Consider the following 22,031-nt stretch of genomic DNA (forward strand, 5'->3'; position numbering starts at 1 on the left):
AGTGGGCAGCGTGCGGGCGCGGCGTCCAGGAGGACGTATGTTTGCCTCCAGCCCGCCCTTACAAACAAGCAGGCAATTTTTCAGTCAACGCCGTGTGACCTAAGACTACCCACATGTTGTTCTGAAGACCAACTATCAATCCAGACTCAAGATTCTCTCTCTAATATGATCAAAGGAGCCCCGGGGGGCAGCATGAGCCAAGCAAGATGGCGCAATTATAAACACTTGCTTGAGCCATATCGGGCTGGGGCAGACCACCAGGGCCCACCAAAGGAAAGCCTACCGACGCCATAAGTGATATGTAAAAAAAAAGAAACTTTTTTCGCGCAATATGATAAATGGACCTTATTTGAAGTGTAATCATCAGTGACGCTGTAATCATCTACATATTTCATTATCTAGGGCTATATTTTTGCAATGGTGGCACTGATACCTAGTGCAGAGGGTTTGCTTAATTAAGTAGATATTAGGTAGTTACTAAACGCAGTTAATATGGGTTCAGATGCTAATGGTAGACTATTTCCACGAAGTACATCTTTAATATCTTTATCGACCAACAACATTTTGTTCGCAGCAATACATTGCCTAGCTGTAGGATTATTGCTACAAGCCCTCATACTTTTAACTCTACCAAAAACAGCTCAATATGATTTGACTAATTTTGAAAGTTTAGAAAGGGATCACAATAAGCAACAAAATGTGAATACATCTTTTGCAAGCCGTAAATACAAATAAGAAAATCCAGGAAATCAGTCATACGATTAAACAAGCACTGGGTCACCAGGTTCATGTCCCCACCCTAATGGGTGTCAACCTGAGTTAGCTGCTTCACCCTGGTCAGCAGATGCCCCGCCTCCACCAGTTCATCATCATATACTAGGTGGATCACCCCCATACGGGGGCCCATACCGGGGCGTACAAGGCCTTTGTATATGCAAATCATCTGGGATGGGGAAGAAAATTGGTGGACACGATAGAAAACGACTAACCTCGAGAAAGCGAAGTTAGTAAGAGATGAAATATGAAATTTATAGTTAATATTTCAAATTCATAATAGACCGAGAATGTGACGTATTTAATGCTACTAATGGCACTGACAGAGTTGGCTAAGGATAAAGAGTTGATCCTCATGGTTCTCATAGTACCAGGCACACCAACAGCTCTCTCCTCCTAAACTTTGCAAGATCCAAGAGCTTGAAAATTGTACATTCTTGACGTCAAGAACCAGAGGGGCAACGCTGGACTTGGCTTAACGATGATGGAGGGGTTGCCAAGGAGACTGACCACATGTATTTAAGCACTCGTTTCAAGTTCTGACTCACTCACACACCTTTCATCACTCCCCGCACCTTCCCTCACATTTCCATATCCTCACTCACCTCCATACTCCTATATTCTAACTCATCACACAGTAGAACATGATCTCACGTAACCATAAAGTAACCACGAAGTAAAATAATGATGACTGGTTGTAGAGTGAAAGTAGGAGGGACAGGCGAATACTCTCGGTCATAGTCAGGAGCCTACTGGAAAGGAAATCAAGTCTACTGACTTCACTCCGATGCACCACCCTCTGCGCCAATTGGTTCCAATTTTGGGAGAGAAGTTATCCGACTTGATATTAGTGACTGCGATACCTTTCCAAGGTTAAGGCGGGCACCATGCCGGAGCAGTATAATCCATCCATTTAAGCTTGATCCGTCCCAGCAGTGGCTGGAACCCTAGCCGAGTATGTAAGGACGCTAATTGGTTGTTGCTGGGCGGGATGTCTAATATTTCAGTCACCCAGCACAATCGAGTGGTTTCAGATAATATTCATATTTCTTTACCTACCTCAACTGTTACAAAAGGTAAGTAAATTTTATTGACGCCATTGGATTGAAGAGTGATTGTTTAACTCTAACGTGGCTCTCAGAACTCGATAGGGTAAAATAATAAACTCAATATGGTGAGTAGAATTCAGAGGAGGGGTTGGCTGAGTGGTCAGCGTGCGAACGTGGTGAGCCCGTTGACCTAGGTTCGAGGCCCACCAAAACACGCTGATTTTTCAAGTATTCGCCGAGTGGCGGCAGATTACCCACATGCTGCCCAGATCTTCAATCAACCCTGACTTCAGTGACTTCGTTGAAGTGGAGCACCGGGGGACAGCATGGCCCAAGCAGAGTCATATATCACTACAGCCACTATAAAGAGAATTCGCCTGCGCCACTAACGGGCTGAGGTCGTCCAAGAGGCCCCTTAGGAGAGCCTGCCGGCGCTACAGACGGCATAGAAAAAAAAAACTATATGTTTATACTTTTTACAGATTCTTTCTTGTTTCCTCGAATATCGCACCCTGTCTAAAATCTAAAGGCACCGTTGTAAAATGAGATTTTTTTTCTCACCAAACAAACGTAACATTCTTTAAAGCAAGTATCAATAACAAGTGTAATAACATGTATAAATATTTAATGTCGTTTTTTTTACTTTACTCACCATAATTTCTCTATATTTTTTACCAAGTGAGTTTTGAAAATCGTGTTATTGGTGTACAATTACTGCCTAATCAAATGATGTCAACAAAATTTACCTATCTTGCGAAACAGACAAGCTAAGTAAATAAATACGGATATTTTCTGAATCTAGGCAAGTGTGTTGGGCAACGAAGACGTCAACAGACGCCAATAGCCAATCAGCAGTGTCCTTACTTTATCTGCTAGAGGCCAGGGATCTAGCTTAAGTGAATGAACTTGTTGCAAGTGTGCACCCATTTACTGATCTCGTCATTGCCAGGCCTCTTCGTCTCAGAGAATCCCACGGTATTAACCTTCAGCTTTCTGAGCTCAATTCGACAAATGTAGTCAGGGATCCTCCAACAGGCTCAAAACGTTCCAGGAGCATACACGCAAAGGCTTTCGAAGGTGGATCCCGGTCCCTGTTCTGCTGTCGAGCGCCGCTTTAGCACCACCCTCACCTTATCTCACCTCACTTATCCCGGAGTCTTGGAGACCGTCGAGGCACCACAGAAGACTTGGCAACCAGTTCCCTCCATTCTTCCCGGTTTTCAGACGCTTTTAGGCAGCTGCTAAATGCGAGGCCAGTCCATTTACTGATATTGTCCTCCCATCTCTTTCTCTGTCTTCCTTTCCTTCTGCCTCCTCGCACTGTTCCTTGTAGAATGGTTTTGGCAAGTCATGTTGATCTTGATACATGATCATACCAACTCATTTTCCTTCTTTTCACTGTGAACAACAGGTCTTCGTATGGTCCAATGGCTTACCTTACTCTGGTCTGGACCTCCAAGTATGTGAAAATGTGGTCTTTGTATGAGATGCCAAGGATCTTGCGGAAGCATCTCATCTCTAATGCCTGAATTCTTCTCTCAAGTTTAACTGTCAAAGTCCACGTCTCACAGGCATAAAAAAATATGGCAATGACCAGGGAGTGCATCAGTCTGATCTTGGAACTGCTTGCGATGCTTCTGTCATTCTTTGTGGGTTTCAGTCTGGCTAGCGCTGCTGTCGTTTGCGCAAGTCTGGACAGCACTTCAGGTTTTGATCCCTCATCTGAAATAATTGCCCAGAGGTACTTGAAGCTCTGAACTGTCAAGAGTTTTTTTCTCCCTTGATAGTGATGTTAGCGCTGATCCCGTTGGTGTTGCTGGTCATCAGTTTTTTTCTTTTCGGCAATGATCTCCATGCCGGATGGTTCAGAACATTTATGAAGGCGCTCTGCTGGGTTGGCTAGTTCCTACTCTTTTCTGCTAGCCCGTCGATGTCATCGGCAAAGCGTAGATTTATTACTACCCTGCCACCAATGCTTACTGAGCCTTGATGTCCCTCCAGTGCGTCAGTCATAATTCTCTCCAGGTAAATGTTGAAAAGAGTGGGTAAGAGTAAACCGCCCTGCCTCACTCCAACAGTTGTCTTGAACCAGTCTCAAATGGAACCATTGAGGAAGGCTGCGCTAGTGGCCTTCTCGTAGAGGCATTCAATGCTTTTGATCAGGTTAGCAATGATGTTATACAGTCACATGATCGCCCATAGGGCTTCATGTCACACCCGGTCGAAGGCTTTCTTGAAATACACAAAAATGTGGTACAGGTCCTACTTGTGCTGATGATATCTCTCACACATTATCCTTTTTTTATATTTTTTTACAGCAAAGGAAACAACTCAAGGGAAAAAAATAATAAAAAAAAGTCAGCTATTCACTGCTCCTATAAAAAAAAAAATCAGAGGAGTGGCCAAAAGAGATGTCAATTTCGGGAGTAGAGGTGTCCTGATACTCTCCTTTTGAAAGAGTTCAAGTCGTAGGGAGGAGGAAATACAAATGAAGGAAGATTGTTCCAGACTATACCAGCTTGAGGGATGAAAGAGTGCAGATGCTGGTTAATTCTTGCATAAGGGATTTGAACAGTATAGGGATAAGCTTGAGTAGATAGTCGTGTGCAGCGGGGCCGCAGAAGGGTGAGAGGCATGTAGTTAGCAAGTTCAGAAGAGCAATCAGCGTGAAAATATCGATAGAAGATAGAAAGAGAGCCAACATGACTGCGGAATTTAAGAAGTAGGAGACTGTCAGTAAGAAGAGGAGAGTTGATGAGACGAAGAGCCTTAGACTCTACTCTGTCCAAGAGAGCTGTGTGAGAGGAGCCCCCCCCACACGTGAGATGCATACTCCATGCGAGGGAGGACAAGGCCCCTGTATATGGATAGCAACTGTGTGGGAGAAAAGAACTGGCGAAGACGATACAGCACGCCCAACCTCGAGGAAGCTGATTAAGTCACCGAAGAGATGTGAAGTTTCCAGTTAAGATTTTGAGTTAAGGATAGACCAACGATGTTTAGTGTAGTAGAAGGTGATAGCGGAGTGATGTCAAAGGATAGGGAGAGGTGTTTGGAAGATTATGTCGAGTTGAAAGGTGGAGAAATTGAGTTTTTGAGGCATTGAAGGACACTAGGTTCCTTCTGCCCCAGTAGGAAATAATAGCAAGGTCAGAGGTTAAGCGTTCTGCAACCTCCCATCTAGAGTCTTATAATTCCTGTTGAGAGGGTCTTCTGTTGAAAGAAGTTGAATAATGCAAAGTAGAGTCGTCGGCGTATGAGTGGATAGGACAGTTTGTTAAGATCTTAAGTTAAGAATCTGTCCGTGGTACTGCGACCTGTTATAAACCATGCCTGTTCTTCAGCAATGATATTCTTTTCTTCCGGCTTTAGTCTATTCAAAGGGATCTTCAGAATCACCTGGCTCGGGTGACTGATCAGACTGATGTTTTGGTAATTTTGGCATAGTTGTTAATTGCCTTTCTTGGGGAGAGTGATGATCAGGGATTGGGTCCATGGTGTTGGCAACTCATCATTTTACCAGCTCTTGTTACAAATGACACTTAGGGCACTGATCATGGTATTTCCTTCTTCTTTCACCAACTCGGCTGGAATGTTGTCCATCCCCACTAGTTTTCCCAGTTGCAAGGCTGTAACTGCCTCTACTTCTTTACGCAATATGTAGAAGATGTCATTGTCTGTTACTGAAGGGGCATTCAAGACTTGTGGGTCTCCTGCTGTGTTGAAGTTGTATAATTCGGAGCAGTATTCTGTCCAACGACTGAAAAAGACTTTCTTTTGTGAGGAACTTTCCGGACTAGTCCTGTATAGTGGAAACTCGCCCTTGCTTAGGGGTTGTCAAATCTTTACAATTTGGTATACTTTCCTACTGTTGTTCTGTAGGTTGTCTTCAGTGTCTTGGCACTGCTCCTCTATCCATATCTCCTTTGCCTTCTTCATATTTTCCTTTATCTCCTTGCTAACTGCTCTATATATACCTTCTTGCTCCATCTGCTTCGTTTTTCTTATTCTTCAGTTCCCTTCTCTCGTCGCACAAACAAAGAGGGGGGCTAGGAGGCCCTGCTTCTTTCGTGATGCAGGGGTCCTTTAGGCTTAGCCCTACACTTCTCAAGGCGGCAGTCACACCCGATGCAGATCCATTGATGAAAGTTGCCGAACGGTTTGGCCCTCAAGCAGAATCGGACCGGGACGAGGCCGACGCAGTGATCCCGACCTCTACTTTAGTTATTTTTGGCTTTGAGTATAGCTTCCCAGGGCAATATTTTCATTGAGTTTTAGTAGTGGACAAGGACACCTAAAGTGATAAATCCCCCGGCCACCTGTAAGTGGTACATATTTGCCCCTTGACAGAAAAGGGTACTATTTTTTTCACGTGCTAGCCTATAGCGCTGGTAGGCTTTCTTCAGGAGCCTGTCGGCCCAAGCCCATCATGGCACAGACAAGTGTTTATAGGGGCGCCATCTGAGGTGAGGTTAATGGTATTTCAACTCAAAGTTAAACCTTATTGAAATAAATGTAGACGTAGCTCCCTTCTCGCACCACCCTCCCTCCTCCTCTTTCTTCCATTCGTCTGATTCTTACAAGCCTTTTCCACCTCGACATAACATTAGCTTCAACTATTTTATATTTCTTTCTCTTGAGTTCCTCTTTAAGTCAATACTTCCTCCTTTCTGAAGCCTTCTTCGTCCCTCTACTTCATTAGTACTAACTTTTGTTACAGTTTCCTGAGTTTTTCGCTGTTTTTTCAGCAGTGGGACAACATAAGCATTTTTTTTGTAATCTAAAATGTAACTAACAGAAGAAAATATAAATCTTTGTTTATTTATCTGCCTTCCTTTCTTTCCTACATTTCCTTAATCTCAATTTCTTTCATTTTCGTCTAAACTCTAATGTCGCTCTCAAACCATTCTCTTGGAAGGCGGCGCTAGGGAGCAGCTGCAAGAGGACTTCGGCTACGTGGAGGTGCGTCCTGGCGCCCACATGTTCTGGGTAATGTACCACGTAGACCAGCCCGGCAACCACACCGATTTCCCGCTCATTATGTGGCTCCAGGGCGGCCCAGGTGCTTCAGGGGTTGGCTACGGCAACTTCATGGAACTGGGGCCTTACGACATCAACGGCAACCTAAGGGAGTACGCGTGGGTGAGTATAGTAGGAAGAATGGCAAGGCGCCCTGATTCAATCCGTAGTCCCGCAATCACCACGACCGAGACCAGAAGAGTTGCACAGCAAGAGACTACTTACTGGGTCGCCACTTCTTCACAAGTAAATAATAAATACCAGATGGTGAGAGGCGTAAACCTCATAGTCGTGTCAGGGAGCCTCTAAATTAGTCGTGAGGGTAGTGATTAAGATGGAACTCAGTCACTGTAATGTAAGCTTGAAAATACCAACCTAGGTCTTGACTATATTATGCTTGTGATATCACACTTATAGTCACTGCAGATACATCACCATGCCAGTTATTCTCGTTTGCATATTAAAGCTTGTTGTTCCTGTAATTGCTCCATAGTGTTACCATTACAGAGTTGGAGTGAACAAAAAAGTTTAACACTCAAATGCAAATACGAAGACATAATTTATAAAAATACGAATATAAAGAATACGGTGACTTCGAATGCATATACTAATACTGGATGACCGTGTTCATGGATGCATTCATGAATGCATTCATGGATACATTTCTTTAAAATATATCCTAGCTATAACACAGCAATAGTATAATAATAAAATGACGTTATGGGCTTCATGAGTCAGTCTAGATTCAATCGGGGTATCACATTTACCAGAAAGGCTATGGGTAACAGAAGACAAAGGCTCACTGACGATAAAGGGTATCAATATATCTCACCCGTCCGCAGTCGATACGATTAACGACGTGCAGTGGACACATCAAGAGAGCAGTACAAGCTCAAACAATTTCGACAGGTTGAGAAACACCAACTCCATACAATTTACATCATATTTCATTTTAGGTGAGTAAAAGTTGACATGAACCCGGACATTTAATATAACAGGCCAATTTTGCCATATAACTGTTCCATTGGGTAGGCTTACTCACCAGAAAAATTCAACCAAAATCAACCTTGGGGAAACTCGGTAATTAATTAGTTTAATTAGCGACGATGGAATACCATGAAAAATAAGAAAAGAGCACATTACGCACCAATATCTTTATTTCAGTACAGCATGGAGTTCAATATGTAAAATAGTAAACTTTTTTTGTAAATGCTAAGCATTTTAGTCACATGGTCATATGGTAACCATTTTGAATATATAATGAGCAATCGCCAACAAACAGATATATCAGATATTATTACAAGCAAACATGTCGAGTAATACATAGAAAAATATGTTTCTTGTGTCAAAGAATGCATTTATCATGCTGAAAAGTTATATCTAGTACCGTTTAGCTTATATCAGTTATAATCTAAACAAATGTTTACTATGTTATGAAGGCTAATGTTGATAAAAAAAAAATGCGAAGGCCAATGTTGTACACCACGGAGTGTAAATAATCACTGTTCAATTCGCTTGTCACATGAAATATTAGCTCTGATAGCAAAAACAAACATAAAATTACTAAACAATAAATAATAAAATAAAATTACTAAATGTGTCAATTTTCTTCAAATATTCTATAAATATAATTGTTTAGTTGTATATATACTTGATCATTATTGCAGAATAAATTCTTTCCTAACACTTATTCATTATCAGTTTGACACCATTTTCACATTCTCCTGCACACTTGCAGTGAATACTGCAGGCAAGTCTCTTTTTAGAACAACTACTGTTGGAGCAAAGATTTCTTCCACTTTTGCATGAACAGCGGATGTCCAGAAGCAACTGCTCTGGGGCAGGAGCCATGTCCGTTTTCACTGGCAACAAGCTTCCATTTTCGATCTTAAAGCCATATTCTTCCTTATCCAGGACAGTTTTCAAATTTATCCAGGTACTTACTTGGTGGTGTACTCGTAAACAATGGAAGTAACATGCTCGGCTAGTTGGTGGCATTCTCTCAACAGGCACATACTTGGGAGAGATAACGTGTAGATAACGCAGTTCATTCAATCCTTTTGCATTTGTACCTCCACTGTTTGGAGTTGTCACAAATTGCTCTCCCATTAGTCCTAGTTCATCTTTTGGTACTTCATTTTCTCCAAATATAAGAACATCAGATCTAGTCTTCTACGATTCTTGTAATACCTTCATGACTTTGATCTTTCCAATGCTGAACAATGCTGACGTAGTGTCACACCCTGATATAGCATGTGCAAATGGGAGACACATTGCCATCTCTCGGCCCAGAACTTCTTCTGCATTGTTGATAGAAACAATATGCTAGTTTGTTTGCATATACAGATTGCATGACATTTTGGCTTGATGGAACAGTAACAGAATTAAAATATCAGTGTTATCCGCAATTACCAACACCCGAGCATTTTCTAAAGCAAGCTGCAAAGCCACCTGAACAATCACAACATCAGCATCGCCTTCATCTCATGCATGCTTCACGTTGATTCCAGCTTCCGCCAGATATTCTGCTATTAGATCAATGAGATTTTGCTTGTTCTTTTTGTTTGAAAGAAAGACAGCCCTATTTCCTGGAACTGGTGTTTGTTTCTCCACATTTATATCAAGTGATGGTTGTTCTGTTCGTCGCCGCTTTTGCTCAGGCTCTTTAGTAGTTGACACATCGTAATTATCACACACAACCTAGAAAGGGAGTTATGGGCTTCTCATGCTGACAGCAGCAGAGACATATGCAGTGCAGACTGAATGTAGGTTTCCATCCTTAGGCCATGTCAGTCGATGTAGCAGAGCACAACCATCAATCACTCTTGCAGCAGGTACTTTCATCTCCTGCATGAGAATGTCGGAATCTAACTGCATACTGTATTTTCCAAGTAGTGATTTCTGAGATTTCCTGATAATTCCTTCATCTAGAAACAAACAAGGGGCAACAGGGGCAAGTTCATATGCAAATATGTCAGCATCAGGTGGTCCACTGACACATGCAATGGATAACACACATGCAATGGATAACAGACGCTGGTAGAGCTCAGCAGAGGACATTCTTTTTTCTTGTCCACCTGTATTGCTTTCCTCATGACTGCAAAAGTCTTTGCTTGTTCAGACCTCTTTAGTGTGATGTTCTTCCATGTAACGTCAGTCATGCTATCATGGATCTTCTCGCCAATACTGACCGCTTCCTCAACAATGACGCACTCATCAGCAATCAGTCCGGTTGCAATGTTGACAAGCTGTGAGGAATTGTCTGCTGCGAACGGGTTATGCATTTGCAAGAAATGTATGAAGGTCTGAAGATCATTATGGTCAAGTTTCATTGCAGCTGGCCTTACTTCTCTATGTTGCTGAGACCAAGTGCCTGAATAGGTGTCTGTAAGAGACCTTAGTGCCTCGGTGTATTGGGCCATAACATGAGCAGTTAAGAGCTATTTGGTTCTTGCTGCTTCCCGGTGGGTGATGTTTATAAGGCCTCCTTCCGTATTTGCCGCTCTCATTAAGCACTGTTTGATTGTCATGTCTGTCCATGTTCCACTCCAGAACAGCCAACTGTTTCTTCGCAGAGTGAACAGGCCATCAATCAGTGGTTTCTGCAGACATGGTCAGAGGTCTTGACAGTCTTGTAGATAAAGGCGACAGCATTTGCTGTAATTGTTATGCCCTGCAGCAGCAAAGAATGGCAGCATTTCCTGTGTGGCTTTAAGATGGAGCATCCAATTGCCTGTTGTCTCTGCTCTTATGAACATTTTGACAATTGCCACAAAGTTCATGAACCTCACCCACAGCTTGCCAGTTCTTGACTGCTCTTGCTCTTCTTTCAGTTTTCTAATCTTATTGTGGATATTGCATAAAGGCTCACAGGTGGTTATATCTTCGGGCTTCATGTCATGTGAAATAAGTCTCTTGTACAGCTCTTCAAGTTCTTGACAGACCTCGGACATTGGTTCGCTTTCATCTCTGCTCAGAGGCAAAGTTGGTTCTGTGTTAGTGTCATCTTCCTGGTTAGGTGTCTCTTCACTATCAAACAGCACTTCCTTCTCAGTGTCATCTTCAAAGTAACTAGACATACTCCACAGTTTAATTTGGCCGGTGTGGAGTGTTATTACAGAGCCCAAGTGAAAATCCGGTACCTTTTTCATTGATATCGGTACTAATTACATAATACTCAATGAACGAGTTTCCCCAAAGTTGATTTTGGTTGATTTTTTTTTTTAATATCACAACCACCAATGGAACATTTTGGTAGCATAATTGGCCTGTTATACTAAATGTCCGGGTTCACCACATATGTCGATTTTTACTCACCTGTTTATAATAATTCTCCGGGTACCTGAGAAACCTTGGGAAGGAATGTGGCAACCTGAATTTTGTTGCACTTGCCCTGTCCCCCGAGGTAATGGATTCCCACCCACAACTGGATCAAGGGCCAATGGAACGGAGATGACCACCGAGGCCACGCCCAGGAATACCGTATCCCCCAACTTTACTTTTACGTGCTGTCAAACATTTCATATCATATGGTATTACCTCTCTGTGCATTCACACTTAAGTTTACAGTCAAATGAATTGTTAATTTTCATAATTAAAGTATGACTATTCATCAGATTATTCGAGAAATATGGATACTTTACCCAATTGTACGAATATGAATAGAATTATTTTGATCTTTAATAACCATAATTTGAATAAGAACACGTATAAACCTAGTCATACTGTACTCAAATCCATTCGCCTATGAAAATCGAGTACGATTGCACCAACTCCTATCCAAAACATCATCATACTAGATACTTTACATTAGCTTAAAAAACTTTTAAGTCTGAAACACATGGCGCTGACGCTCTGACTCTTGTTTGGATAGACGAAGAAGGCCAACGTGATGTTTGTGGACAACCCGGTGGGGACGGGCTACAGCTATGTGGAGGACAGTTCGCAGCTCGCCACCGACAATGCCATGATCGCCGCCGACCTGGTGACTCTCATCAAAGAAGTCTTCTCTTCACACACGCACATGCAAGTGATGCCCTTCTACGTCTTTGCCGAGTCTTACGGAGGGAAAATGACGGTCGACTTCGCTCTTGAGTTTGACAAGGTGGGAAAATATCAACAAGTATTGTACAAATTGGTGGGAAATAGGTGTAGTACAAATACAAAATAAGTACAAAAAAGGTACAAAATAGGTGTGTATAAATAGGTGGGTTCCATACTAAATATGTCCAAGGCAATAAACTAATCATTGTTAGAGGTAAAAACAGTTGTTTGTTTGAGTTGTCCGATAACTTCTGACTCCTGTCTCAGGCCATTAAAAACGGCGAGGTGGTGAGTGACTTCCGTGGCGTAGGGCTCGGGGACTCCTGGATAAGTCCTATGGACTCTGTCAACACATGGGGCACCTTCCTGTACCAGATGGTGAGTGCCTGCCTGCCGCTGGATTCTGCTATGGGCCGCATACCCTTCCTCAAAAATAATCACACTAATGTATAAATGAATGAATGAATAAATTATTAATATACCGGTTTTGTCCAACATTCTTTTTCCGGTCCTCCACATTGCGTGCAGGTGACCTTAAACATTTCTTCCTCAGGGCTTCGTCAACCAGAAGGGCCTTCAGGCCGTCGACAACGCCGCCGCCAACACTCAGGCCGCAGTGGATGCCGGTCTTTGGGAAGAGGCTACGAACAGGTGGAGCTTGACCGAACTAGTAGTGACGGTTTACGCAAACAACGTGAACTTCTACAACGTTTTGGCCAAGGACGACATCTACAGAGCAAAAAAAGAGTCTAACTCACCCGATCTTTCCTTCATGTCACCCGATATCCGTCAGTATCATAACACTTCTTGTAACAATGTAGCTTCACGAATTAATTTCTTATGATAACATGTAACACATTAATGTTTGATTAATTTTTGCGCTCTGTATTTTTTTTCTCACGAGGCAGGCAGACTGTATGACAACCACGTGGCGCACCAGACGCGTGACGCTCTAGGCGACTTCATGAACGGGGGTCAGGCGGACAAATGGGGCATCCCTGACGGTGTGGTGTGGGACAGCCAGGGCGGCCTGGTGTTCAACACCCTCGCAGGGGACTTCATGAAGCCAGTCGTGGATTCTGGTGGGCATTAGCTACTCTTTTCTTGAATCTTAACTGCCATTTTCTTTTTGATAATTATTATTATCACTGTTTGAAGAAAAAATGAGTGTGACAAATCTTAACCCAACAGTGGTGAGACTGTTGACCGAGACGACCCTGGACGTGGTAGTTTTCACTGGTGATCTTGATCTCATCTGCGACACGCCAGGTATTAATTATTATTATATTACAGTAGAGGAGGCTGGCTTCAGGTTAAGAATTTTTTTTCTCTAATGCTTGCATAGACCACATCAAGATCTTTTTAAAACCGTCTGAATTATATCAATCTGTCTTAATAGGGGCCTTATTATTATGTGTACTAGCATTAGTGTTATGATCATGATTATATGTTAAATATTATATATGTGACTACATATGTTATGATTATTTGTTTTATATGTAAGTTGAGCGAAAAGTGGTAAAGGTAAATTAAATACTGGTACCATTTAAGTGGAAACAAAGTAGTGGTTCTCAACACAATAAAAATTTAGCTGACACAGGCATAGGTGATCGCGTGATAATGCAAGGCTTTGTCCTTCACCTGAGATGAAATATGATGTTAAATCCGTACATCAGTAACATATTTCCCAGGTTCATACTAATCTCTCACTTGTTTTCCTAGGTACCTACAGGTGGATTGAGAACATGGAGTGGCCAGACAAGACCAACTTCACGGCCGCCGACAACACGCCTATCTACATCACCGCCTACTCGTCCCAAGCCGCCACAATCCAAAATTCAGGACAGCTCTCCCTGTACACCATCTTCCGCTCGGGACACATGGTTAGGCATGCTGCAGATTTTTTTTTCTTTGGGGGTGTGTGGGTGTTTCTATTTTACGGCAAAGTTGGCAGGCCAAGGGCTATTTTTTTAAAACAGCATACATACTCCACAATCCACAGAATATGTATCGCCCACCATATTGGACAGTTTCATCTGATTTAATCGGAAAGGGGCCGGTCCACATCAGCGGAAGCAAAAAAAAAAAAAAAAAGTCTGGGCCGAATCACCTCCCAATCCACTTTCGGTTTCATCTAGAAACTTCCACGATCTTACCTAAAAGACAGGCGGGTTTATCATCATGTCCGCCTCAAGTCATTCTTTCAATCCGTTTTTTTTCTGATTTTTTCCCCAATATTCAGTCATTTTTTCACTTTCTCCGAAAAATCAGTGACAGAGGATATTTTCATGTGTATCTGGTTACTATAGATATTTTGGTAAAACAAACAAACAAACGTTCTGACAGACGAACAATGACCAAAGCAATATCGCATTAACGCTCTCATAGAAAGTAGCGAGGCAGACAATAAAAAAGGCCCGCAACTTGATACTCCCATATATGAAAAAAAGCTTGGAGAAATGCGAAAGAAAGTTGGATACGCCTTTTAATTTTTCCCTTTAGAATGAGGGGCTTGGAGAGGCTGATTGATACCTTTGGTATTAAATGTCTACGCAGAATCATGGGACATCGCTGAAATGACTGTGTTAAACCGGCGACTACCCAGTGAGACTGATTCGACATATACTGTATAACCTGTATAGTCCGTCAACACCAACTCAGGCTATACGGGCATGTGGTACGCTACCCAGAAGCAGACACTGCTCATCGGGTTGTTTCTGTAAGAGATAATTATGAGTGGAGGAGGCCAAGGGGATGCCCACAGAGTTCTTGACTTGTGCAAGTCAATAGATCCTGGCAGGACTTACTCAGGATGAAAAGGGGAGACAGAGACCCCTCTATGTGTGCCCAGCACATTACCGGGGTAATGGAATGGAGGCACACATCCCACGTAATTTCTTTACTTCTGTAACTAAAAAGCCCCGGTTCAATCATGCTTGTTCTCGTGCTATAAAAGATACAAAGGAAACTCTCGAAAGGTACCCGAGACTTCGTACTCCTGCTGATCGTGATCTTAAGTTTTTGCCCGGAATTTCGCCAAACTTCGACACAAAATTCTTCCATAAATAGAAAGTGTCACAACCTTGCTTTCTCTAATTCTTCCTGAAGGCAGCACACATGGCACATCTGTCCCTAAAGCTGAACTCTTCGCTCAAACTTTCTGTACAGGTTGTGCCAGGAATGACCTATGCTGAAGGTGAATGCTAAAACACAATTGGTAAAAGACACCAGATGTAACTAAACAATCAATCCTCGGGAGGACAGCAACAGCGGCTGGAGACAGCCAGGGCAGGCCGGCAAGGTGGCGTTGGTCCCCACTTCCTTCCGGGTAGATGGAAGCAGACGGCGGGCACGGGTTCAGCCCACAACAAAGGACGGTGGGAGACGTCTCGGTTCGTTTCTCTCTTGCAGCCGGTGGAGGAAGCCCTTGGTCCGGCAGGAGCTGGAGGCAACGGCAGAACGGGTAACGGGTCTACTTCGGTCAACTCAACGAAGTACCAAGCCAGTCGGGTCACAGGCGGGTTCGTCCCTTGAGACGGGGGACGATAAGGACTGCCAACTCTGCTCGGTCCAAGGCAGGAGTGTGCAGTCGAGAGTGCGTTAGTCCAATCTGCCCTGGTGTGATGGTGGACAATCCACGACTCTTGCTTGAAGCCGTGGAGTTGCATTCTAGGTAAATGAAGCTTCGGAGCGCGTTGGTAGGCTTGATTCCTCCCGAAGCAACAATGAGTAAACGAATCCAAACCCTGGTTCAGAAGAGAGTTCAAGCTTGACTTTGACACCTTCTCTTAAAAATTCCACTCTGGACGAATCAAGGCATATTCCGCCTACCCTACTCTCCTCTGACTCCACTATATGTATCATAAAAAGTATTGAGAATGTATTCTATACCCTTTCCTGCCTCAATCCTCAGAAGGCTTCTTAAGCCGATGGAGTGCCTGCCATTCTTCTTAACTACTCGTTTCCGAGCTGACACCCTGTCTGGTCAAACTCTTTTTGTTTCCGTCTCTCAAAATCTACCTTTCCTTACTGTTGGATGTACGCTTCTATACAACCTGTGTCTTAGAAGGGTGACCGTTCCAATCCCTCAAATTACCGTCCTTTAACTTTGCTTTCTTGTCTTTCTAAATCTTTGAGACAATCCTTAACCAGAAAATTTTTAAGCATCCAGCAGCTTCTGACCTCTCTGATCCCCAGTATGGTTTCCGCGTAGGGCGTTATACTGGTGATCTTTTTGTCTTCCTAACTCCTCTCTTAGTAGTTTCGGTGAAACTTTTTGTTGTTGCCTTTGACATCTCGAAAGCTTTTGACAGTCTGACACATTTTTTTCTTTCTAAACTACCCTCCAGCGAATTCTATTCCGCTTTATGTACTCTTATCTCCAGTATTCTTTACGGCCGATCTATCTCTGCTGCGATAGACGGTAACTGTTCTTCTTCGGGACCTATGAACAGTGGTGTCCCGCAGTGCTTAGTTCTATCTCCCACACTCTTTCTGTCCTGTTGTTTGTCTTCTTTCCAAAACAAACCGTCCTATCCACTCCTACGCTGATGATTCTATTCTGCATTACTCAACATCTTTTAACAGAAGACCCACCCTACAGGAATTTCAAGACTTTAGGATGGGCGCAACAAAATGCTCAACCTCAGACCTTGCTCTCATTTCTTAATCCTTTAATGACTCAAAAAGTCAATTCTCCACTTGTCAATTTTCAAACACCTATCCCTCATTTTTCGAAAAGACTCAACTGGAAACTTCACATCTCATCTCTTTTTTAATCAACTTCCTCGAGGTGCTTGTATCATCTCCACCAGTTCTTTGCCCATCCTCAGATGCTGTCCATATGCACGGCCCTTGTCCTCCCTCGTTTGGATTATCATCTCATGTGTTGGGGTGCTACACACAAACAGCTCTGCTAGACAGGTGGTCCTAGGCTTTTCGTCTCATCAACCCCTTCCCCTCGTACTGACACTATCCTACCTTTTAAATTCCGCCACACTGTTGCATATAATTTTTCATCTGTCGATATTTTCACGCTGACCCCTCTTGTGAACTTGCTAAGTGCATAACTCCCTACCCTCTCTCTCCTGCGACTCAACTGCACACGACTTTCTACACTTGCTCATCTTTATTCTACCCAAATCCCTTATGCAAGAGTTAATCTGCATCTTCATTTTTTCATTCATTCCGCCATTATAAACTCAGCAATAGCATTTCTCCGACTGTATTTCCCCCTGCCTACGACTTGAACTCTTTCAAAAGAAGAGCATCGAGACACCTCTCCTTCCGAAATTAACCTCTCCTCCGCTTCATTCCTTCTCTTTTGATGGACATCATTGGCGGGCATTTTTGCTGTTCTTTTTTTCTAGCCTTAAAGCTGCCGCCCTTATTGTGTGTGTGTGTGTGTGTGTGTGTGTGTGTGTGTGTGTGTGTGTATTACGTTTCTAAAATAATATATAAAAGGAAGTTTTGTTAGGAGATATTGGTATGTAAGCTACAAACAGGTGTAACATTTTACCGTCGAGTTATTGCGTTCAGTACATAATTGCATATGTTTACCGTTTACCGTTGATGATGTTTCAGGCACCGCACCGCTGCCAGCGCTCCGCAAGAGCCGTTATCAATTACGATGTTAGCCTCAATAATAATCCACAATGCACTTATTCGCAACGTCGTAATGAGTGAGTTAGTTTTGATTGCTTTCATAAATATCCTACTGATGTCTTTTTAATAAACTTGGCATTATCATAAGTCATTTGGCCATGTTTAGGTTCGCACTAATCTCAATATCTTTCCTATCCATAGAATCACAAATATCCACTGTTTCATTTTCCATTCATCTGATGTTTCGTATATAGTATCACAATTCAATATCCAACGATTATTTCCAACTCACTGAACATTAACACACAATTTATCTTCATGTATTAAACACTAAATGATAGCCATGATCAGTTATGTTACGAATTCTCTCAATTTCAGTCTGAAGAACTACAGAACGCTGATCATTCGCTTAGTGGTTGATTTCGGGCTTCTTGTACCTTACACAATGGATGCATCTCTTTTCAGCCATGGTGCAATCCTTTGATTTATGATCACCAGAACACTTGTAACATTTTGGGGGTTCTCCATTGTTCTTGGCAGTATAGTTGGCCTCAAGATGGCCGTATCTCTAACAGTGGTAGCATATAATTGCATGGTGTCTGTCTCACGGTATGCACCCCCCATTTTAGCTTTATCTTGTCATGATGTTTGTAAATCAACTCTCTAACAGTTGGATCACATTTCAAAATTGTACCATCAGCAGCAGGCTTGTTAAAAAATCTTTTCAATTTTCCCCTCAACTCCAGGAATCGTGCGTAGGAACTCATTCCTGTTTAACAGTGTCCCATTTGTCTTTTCCCCGGGCTCCTCCTTATGCCTATTGCAGATCATGATCTTTGTTCTTAATTTTCCCACACGTTTTGTGTTAACTTGCTCTACATTTTCCAATTTCTGAGCTGCTTCATTCCTTATATTCTCATCATCAAAATTCATAACAATGTTACCTCCATTCGTGAATTTTTAATCAGTAATCTGAATGCCTTGTAATGCCTGGGAAATTTTATTTCATCTAAGTAGCCTTTTTATCTTGATCAGAGGCCTTGACGACAAGGAGATGCTTCTTCCTCCTGAGCTTGGCCACGTCAACCCAACTAGCGCCACTCGACTCTGCTTGCTCAGCGCAAAACACACCAGCTATACCTCACTCAACTCCTCCCTCACACTAGATACCCCAGATTCAACCTCATCTTTAACCACATATATTTCTTTAGATAACTCTTGCTTGAATTCATCCAATTTTTCAACAACGTTGGTAGCGAGAGACGCTTTGTGAAGACATTAAGTGCAAATCCAATTTATTTTAGGTATATTATCCTGCTTGATTCCAGTCAAATTAGCAAATTTCACATGGCACCACTTAGGACACAAACAGCATGCAATTCACTTCTCGCCTGTAAAATATTTACAGACGCAACACAAGTCTCTCAAGTTCCTGGTTCTGCCCGCCATTGTCGACTCAGCAGTACCGAGGAGCTCACGCCGACACACATCTACACTACCCCTCTCACTCATTAAAACCCACTACTGCACTGATGAATATTATTTTTTGTGCACATGAGGGAAGAAAAGGCATTTTGTTTGTAAAGAGATATTTTATGAAAAGTGTAATCATTCATATGTGATAATATTCAGTGGCAAGTGAATTGCAGTAATCAAATACGTTGTATTAAAAACACACAGAACACGTCTAGCTAGGATGACTGAGAACAATCTCATGGATAGGCGGTGATGCTACTACGCATACACTCAAAAAACTATCGTTACACATTCAGCACGATACAAACTGACACCATGGACGAAGCCATTGAGAACAGGCTACTCATGTTGGTATCATTGCGTGTGTTGGGTGTGGGTTCACTTGCTTGAACCAAGTGAGCGGGACTCGTAAATGAAGCAGTAGAATTTGAGCTGGCACAGTAACGCTTCATGAAACACACAGGTGGTCTTAGTCGAAGTTATTTGATCTGTGTTCTATGTAGCTATAATATTGCAGTGTTTGGGGTAATGAAATTATGCTTTACCACCTCACACACAAGTAAGAGTTAAAATTTCGTCCATTTAGGAGACAATATGATAAACACCTTGCGGTGATGAGTCACTCAGGATTCGGATATCAAAGTGAATCCCACTGACTGATCGCCACATACGGCTCCACTGAGCCTAGGAGGTTACGTAAAACTTTTCTAACCCTCATGATAGATTTATAGTGGATTATAAACTTGACTTTTCACCCAAATGGTAAGATAACGTTGGCATTGGTTTCACTAGTATAGCATGCACTACTCGAGTCACGGTATTCGCTTGTCTCGAAACAATCATGGAATGCACCCAATAAGATTAATTCTCCAATAATTATCGGCGAGTCATTATACCAACATGTTAGACAAATCCTGCATGCAAACTATTTAATTAATTACTCTTCTCCAGAGACGGCTTATTTCGGCAATTCAAAACGCCCGCGACAAATTCCTTATTCAACTTAAAAAAGCGCGCAAATGAAGCAGCACAAGAGAGAAGGGTAGCCCAGGTGTAGATTGAAACAACCTGTAAAAGTCCATGCAACTCTGTTTAAACTTTATCTTTCTTACCAGCAATGCTTTTAGCGTTGCAATTTGAAGTTGTGTTTTTTTTAGATGCCCACAACTTGTTCATGAAAGAAAAGACACGTTTAGTGGAAGCATTAATTCCAGGATGGCACATTATGAACTGAACTATATCTGACATGCGTTGATGGTTGTTTTTGTCTTTGACATGGGAGAATACTTCTACCCACCGCTGTTACGTATATCATATGAGCATTATTGTTTAATAATTATTTGTGAATATAAAGCTTAAACATGTAGCAGTCAAATCACTCCGTTAATATTATGGTGATATCTGATATCTCAGTGTCTCCCTTCCTCTCTATCCCTCCCTTACGGGGCTCCTGTCCTGCTCCTCCCAGCAAAGCTGAGGTGGTGTGGGTGATCACACTCTTACCAACCCCGTCGAGATTATCGGGTTGCTTAGTGTGAAATTCGTCGGACCCCACTGTAACGATAGTTTTTTGAGTGTGTGTACATGTAGCTCTGGTAGTGGTGGCAGGGCGTTGTAAAAAAAATTCTGACCTGGGCCAGGTGAGCGTACGCGAACGAGTGCGCTCTGCTCGACCAATCCTTATGTCTCCCCAGCATCATTTGCTATGCTGCAATTTAGACATTTACAGTTCCTTTCATCGTTGAGGGGAAAGGATTGGAGGATGGATTCAGCATTGTTCCCATCGAATTGAAACAATGTAAGAAGTACAGCTTTCTTTATGGATTAGGAGATAGGGCAGAATATGAAGGTTGTGAACGGTGGGCCCAAACGCAGGTCTGGAGTAGGTAGGAAGACACCTACCGAACGGGCGCAAGCCACTCCCGGTGAGGTATATATGGGAAGTGAGGAGGGTGCTGAAGCCCTCCTAAGACCCTTCCCATTACCTCACTAACCGTTTCCCTATTGTCTCATGAACACCAGAGAGTAGTTCAGCATGCTCTCTAAAGACAGATCCTCTTCTATCCACACCACACAACACACACACCTTTTCCCAAAATTCGAAATTTAAAATGGCGTTCAACAACAGTGCCTCGGAGTCCCCGCCTGGGAGTGGACCACAAATTCCCCCAGGGAGGACTCCCCTTCTGGCTGCCGACCTGAGAGAGGCGTCTTGATAACTCCTCGAGCCTTTTTCTTGTCAATTTCTGCAACGTTCGCGGTCTTCGTTCTAATTTTCATTCTGTGGAACACCATCTCTCCTCCTCTAAACCTCACCTTCTCTTCCACTCCGAAATACAGGTTTCTGGGGCTACTGACAGCAATCTTTACTCTGTTCCTTCCTACTATCTTTATCCTAAATTTCAGTCCAAAGCTGGATGTTGCGTCTACGTGCGCAACGACATCACTTGTTCTCGTGCCCGCGACCTTGACCCTTCTGAATTTCCCACCATCTGGCTTAGACTTCATTGTCATTCTATTACTAAATACATCTGTGCTGTTTAGCTCTCACCTAACGCTACTGACTATGTAAAATTCTTTGATTATATGAACTCTGAAGTGGAGCACATCTTGACCCACTCTCCCTTCACTGAAATGTCCATCTTGGGAGATTTCAATGTTCACCACCAGCTTTGGCTTTCATCCTCTTTCACTGACCAGCCTGGAGAACAAGCCTACAACTTTACACTCATCAACGATCTAGAGCAGTTGGTTCAGCACCCTACACGTACCCCCGACCGTGTTGGAGATCGGCCCAACATACTAGACCTCTTCCTTACTTCTAACCTTTGTGCTTACTCTGTCAAACTGTTCTCTCCGTTGGGCTCCTCCGATCACAACCTTATTTCTGTATCCTGTCCTATCGCTCCTGTACATCCTCTGGACCCAGCCGATGAGGCAATGTTTCTGGCATTTTGCTTCACATCGGTGGGACGACCTGAGGATCTACTTTTCCAATTTCCCGTGGAATGATTATAATTATTGCTTCCAGGAGAGAGACCCCTCTGTCTGTGCCCAGCGCATCAC

General features: G+C 42.8%; 1 protein-coding gene across 2 annotated transcripts in view; it reads left to right on the plus strand.

The window, feature by feature from the left end:
• LOC126981599 (retinoid-inducible serine carboxypeptidase-like) overlaps positions 1 to 22,031 on the plus strand; it is a 38,998-nt gene that overhangs the window by 12,669 nt on the left and 4,298 nt on the right. For both annotated transcript variants that reach the window (XM_050833042.1, XM_050833043.1), the window contains exons 2-8: positions 6,742 to 6,965; positions 11,716 to 11,946; positions 12,153 to 12,263; positions 12,439 to 12,673; positions 12,794 to 12,967; positions 13,077 to 13,154; positions 13,608 to 13,768. In XM_050833042.1, the coding sequence (XP_050688999.1) occupies positions 6,742 to 6,965; positions 11,716 to 11,946; positions 12,153 to 12,263; positions 12,439 to 12,673; positions 12,794 to 12,967; positions 13,077 to 13,154; positions 13,608 to 13,768 (1,214 nt within the window). The remainder of the gene's footprint in view (positions 1 to 6,741; positions 6,966 to 11,715; positions 11,947 to 12,152; positions 12,264 to 12,438; positions 12,674 to 12,793; positions 12,968 to 13,076; positions 13,155 to 13,607; positions 13,769 to 22,031) is intronic.

This window comes from Eriocheir sinensis, chromosome 48, assembly GCF_024679095.1.
Source record: "Eriocheir sinensis breed Jianghai 21 chromosome 48, ASM2467909v1, whole genome shotgun sequence".
In the NCBI taxonomy this organism is placed as follows: domain Eukaryota; kingdom Metazoa; phylum Arthropoda; class Malacostraca; order Decapoda; family Varunidae; genus Eriocheir; species Eriocheir sinensis.